This window comes from Nansenia antarctica, assembly GCF_963989245.1.
Source record: "Nansenia antarctica genome assembly, chromosome: 7".
NCBI classification, from domain to species: domain Eukaryota; kingdom Metazoa; phylum Chordata; class Actinopteri; order Argentiniformes; family Microstomatidae; genus Nansenia; species Nansenia antarctica.
The window spans coordinates 32,928,316-32,933,137 of NC_137677.1; the positions used below are offsets into that span (position 1 = coordinate 32,928,316).

Here is a 4,822-nt window from a genome sequence, read left to right on the forward strand (position 1 = left end):
TATGGGTTTCCCAACCCACCCAGAGGATGGACCACCCAACCCACCGTCGTGTTCAGTGTGAGTATTATGGACCAGCCGTTTCTCCCTGATACTGCATCCCTTCTCTTGTTAGTTTTAAGCATGCACCAGTGGCGGCTGGCCGATAGAGGGCGCTGGCATGCACTGTCTTCTTACCTTTGACTGATTGTTCGTGTTTCCTTTGAAGTTGTCACCACTTACATTTACACCTAATGTTATTTTCAGCTGTATTAAGTTTATTGTAAAATGTATATTGTGGTATGTAGACCCGCCTTCCTTTGTTCTGTTATCCATTTTGGCCTTGTTATGGTTGTGATGTTCTCAATGTGTGTCCACCACTGTGACTGTGAACCACAGAACAACATCCACACCACTGTGACTGTGAACCACAGAACAACATCCACACCACTGTGACTGTGAACCACAGAACAACATCCACACCACTGTGACCTGGTCTGTCAGGATGGCGTCTGTGATCTTCTGGGCCACGTAGAGGGGGTCCAGGATGGGCAGGAGGCGGGGCCACCTGCAGGGGGAGGAGTCAGGATGAGGGGGAGGAGTAGGTATTGTATATAGGTATATAGACTTTTACAATACAGAAAGTATTTGATTTCAAAACATAGACTATCATCAGCACACAGGTCTTAGTAGTATATACCTGGTCACCACACCTGTTTACAAACTATATTTGTTAATGAGTTGACTGTCCCATGTAATCTGCATTACAAAGTGTCTATTTCTGTTGGAGTTTGATATGTCCACATCCACATGCATGTTGATTATATGTGCATAGATAGCATTTGTCCCAGTGTCTCAAATTACAGTTGTTTATTGGTGAATAAAGTGTATGTCTTCTCCTTGCCTCAGTACTTTTCAGTGTGTCTCCATTCTCCAGAAGTTGGGGTCTTGTGTTCACAAGTCAATGTAGACTGATGTCCTGTCTGCGTGCGTCTGTACAGGAGCTTTGTGTTATGGTAGATCTGTCTTTCTGGATGACAAACTCTGCGCAGCACTGCTCGCCTCAGTAAGATGTAGACCCAAGGATCCAGGATCTGATTCCAGGAGGCCATGTGAAGGCCCAGCAGAATCAGGCTCCCTGACTGATGCACTGAGTAGGTGGAGCCATGGTAAAACTGCCCCACCGACAAAGAGATGTAGATCTAAAGATGTAGAGAGACAAAGACAACAAGGGAGATAATGAATGGTCAGATCCTGGTATGAGAAGTGTGCAAAACTCTAAAGAATTCTAAAGTAAGGTTTCTGTGGCATGAGAAGGCTGTCAGTCAGGGGACTGCTTTGTTAGATCTGGTGTTAATCCCCCAGGGGAGGCTCTCCACCTCAGACGTTGACATTTCCTCATCTATGCTATTTGCACTAAATGTAATACCAAAGGCTATTAAGAGGTCCCTGAGAAGCTAGATATTACATGCTGTTCAACATGAATATATGAATAATTAATACATTGTGTACAAAATCATTTCAATGTTCATCTCTGTTTAAACATTAAGTGATGAGAAAGCCAAATAATTAAGGAACATTTATTAAAATAATAAAATAATCAACAGTATGACGATGGTCAAATACGAGAGGAGGTTTGACTCACTAGGAATGGGCTCCAACACACACATGACACAACAGTAATCACTGCCAGCTGAGCCATCATCTCCACATCCAGTGAGCACATGAGGGAGGAGGAGGAAGCTGAGGAGCCATATCGCCCTGTCTTATTTCTCCTGAAACCTTGGGAGCTCATCCTGGCCTGTAGCAGTGCCAGCCCACTCAGGGTGTTACAGAGCAGGGAGAGGATGAGCGCCGCCAGCCCCAGGCCTGAGAAGGCTAGGGCTAGACTGGCATCAGCTGTGGACCGTGGGCCATGCACAGGCAGGAAGCACCAGGTGCCAGGAAACTGGGGTGTGTAACTGCCAACGTCCAGCAGGGGCAGCACTGCTAGCAGGAGGGCGAGGGAGTACAGTAGGAGCACAGTGAGCCGAGCATGGGCTACTGTGATCATAGCAGCGTGTAGGAGGGGCTGGGTGATGCCCACCCAACGCTCCACTGCCATGGCACCCCCCAGTAATAAAGGGCACAACCCGAAGAACACCATACTGGCCCCGAAGAGCTGGCAGAACTTCTCAGCAGGCTCAGTGGCTCGGGATGCTGACCTGTGCCTCAGACTTTGACCCAAGTGCAGATGTAGGGCAAAGGCACCAGTGACCACATGACCCCCCAGATCAGTCAACAGCAGGGCTCCTACCAGCAGCAGGAATGGAGCCTTCACCCGGCGACGGTACCCAAAATGGGATTTGGCCAGAATGGCCAACGCAGAGAGGTTGGAGAGGGCACCCAAGGTCATGGTGAAGCAGGACATTCCCAAGGTTAAAGGGGTGACAGGGGCAAACAGACTGGCATTGAGGGCCTGGGGAAAGGGGCAAGCAGAGGAGTTGAGCTCTGGGAGGTGTTGGAGGAGAGAGGGAGAGAAGGTAGAAACAGAAGCCATGGTGTGATGCTCACTAACACAGATTTAAACAAATTTGTGAACACAATTTGAGATAAATAGGCCTTTTGTGTGGCCTTTTGATTTCAACTAGTGACAAATTGGAGCAAAATGCATTATAATGTTTTTTTTAATGTATATAAACTGTTGAAATGTTGTTTCTCAGCTCATTTTTAACTTGCCATGATGGAATAGGCCAATAGGCTAATTCATAAATGATGATACTGCAGATGCCGGCTACAATAATAAATAATATGAGTAGGCCTAAATCAGTTGTTAACATAATTATTTATGTATTTTACTTAGCAATATCACATCAACGTTGTTCGTCCAGACAGGCTCTAAATACAGAAAGACACTGAATATGTATTTCTTTTTCTGAAAAATATGTAACCCTGGCAACCCTGCCGCCTTTTCCCGCTCTCCCCTGCGCGAGGCCCTCCTCCGGTCATCCACTTCGCACTGTCCTCCATGTGTCCCTGTTGTGTTCGCTAACATTCAACGCTATGTTACAGAACAATTGACAAATCAACTCACTATCATACCAGTATTTCACAAAGGTAAGTTGTTGTCATCTCTGGTTATTCATGATATATGTTATTAAAAAAACACATTGTCAAATACAGAGAAATTAAAGTGAAGCAACACATGCTGTACTACATAATCCTTTTTTCGTAGCAAAGCCAAGTGATCTTCATGCTGCAATGAGACATTCAAATGGCTTATTTTACAATGTTAGATATAATTTATATTTTTGTTCAGTGTATATTTGATACATTTTAAACCTATTGAATAGTGCCTAAGTGCCTTGTAGTGCCTACAAAATTCAAACTTCCCACAGGTTCTTGACATTTGCCTTAGGATAGACCTTGATTACACTGCACAGGCAGTAATGAGAAGCTCAGATTAATTCCTACCATATTCTTTCTCCTTACTCATCTAAGCCTTATTGGGGAATACTGCACACACATGCACGGACACAAGCATGCAGACACGCCTGAGGCACCCTGAGGACAGATGCACACTGGAAACTACTGCACTTCCTTATGTGGGATATTTTGTGAGCAGTGTTTTTTGCTGATTGTTCTCCAACCTGCCAACATCTGCTGATTTACCTTTTCTCCTTATAATAATAATATAATATAATATATGCCATTTAGCTGACACTTTTATCCAAAGCAACTTACCCATTTTTCAGTATGTATGGTCCCAGCTCTTTTTCTCCTCCTGCCTGTTTTACCTCTTACCTCAATATTTCATGCTCTAGCTTTTCTTGGTTCTTGGTTTCCTTAACATATTAAAATAATTTTCACAAATGGTGTGTGTGTATGAAAGAGAAGGAGAGGGAAAGAAAGAGAGAGTGGTTGAGAGAGAGAGAGGAATGGACAGAGAAAGTGTAGAGGAAGAGTTTTCATCTAATTTGCTTGTCTGATGACATGACAATCACACCTCTAACCAGAATATAAATGCAGGGTTATTTCTCGGAGGAAATCTGTCTGTCTGAAGTTAGAGGGGGTCCTAACACTACATAATACATAATTATGTATATGAACAATGAATGAATGAAAGCTTTATTTCGAACATGTGAAAAAAGAAATAGTTATAACAACAAACAACAAAACAAAAACAAGAAAAAACAAAACAAAACAAAAAACACTATTTACTTCAGCGGTAGCGTGACTGGACTAGGATGAGGAGGAGAGAGGTTTCAGTGTGACAGACCTATGCTGGCACCACTGCAGACAAGAGAGGCAGATTTTGGCATCGGATGGGTAAGACTACATACTTCATCCATCCTCCATTCTGTGCCATTCCACATTTACCTGCATGAAGAAGCATCCGTGATTGATTGTGAAAAGTATGTTTCCCAAAACATAATTATGCAAGTATGCCTTTACTTTGCAAACCATTCAGTTAGTCAGTCTCTCTCTGCTTATTGCTGAATTTAATCAATGCGAAAGATGAAGAGTTCTGACGATGTTGCAGTTACTGAACAAACTGCACTAAGTGCTGCACATACTGAACTAAAGTGCCTTCAACGTCAACAGGTGTGGCCAATGATGCTGCTCCACTCTGCTGCTACGAGAACGGATATGACGTTGGTATGCGTCTTGCGTCTACGTTACGTGACATCAGTTTGAGCAAACGAACTACGCTACCCAGCATCCCTTGGTGCATGGGCCGCGCTTCCCGCTCTCCGTGACGCTAATTGCAGGCGCGTGACAGCCCGAAGCGGAACAGTCAGTTCACTCAGCAACCGACCAACACGTAAGTGAAGTTAACTCAACGTAGCAGTAATGCTAGTTAGCA

At 44.1% G+C, this 4,822-nt stretch overlaps 1 protein-coding gene across 1 annotated transcript; it reads right to left on the reverse strand.

Moving 5' to 3' along the window:
- Positions 1-339: 339 nt before the first annotated feature.
- Positions 340-2,386, reverse strand: LOC308162526 (prostaglandin E2 receptor EP1 subtype-like; the record flags this gene model as incomplete). Its single annotated transcript, XM_080536674.1, has 4 exons — positions 340-362; positions 444-544; positions 976-1,178; positions 1,622-2,386. The coding sequence occupies 4 exons, from the start codon at positions 2,384-2,386 to the stop codon at positions 340-342; spliced, it is 1,092 nt and encodes a 363-aa protein (XP_080392800.1).
- Positions 2,387-4,822: the final 2,436 nt, after the last annotated feature.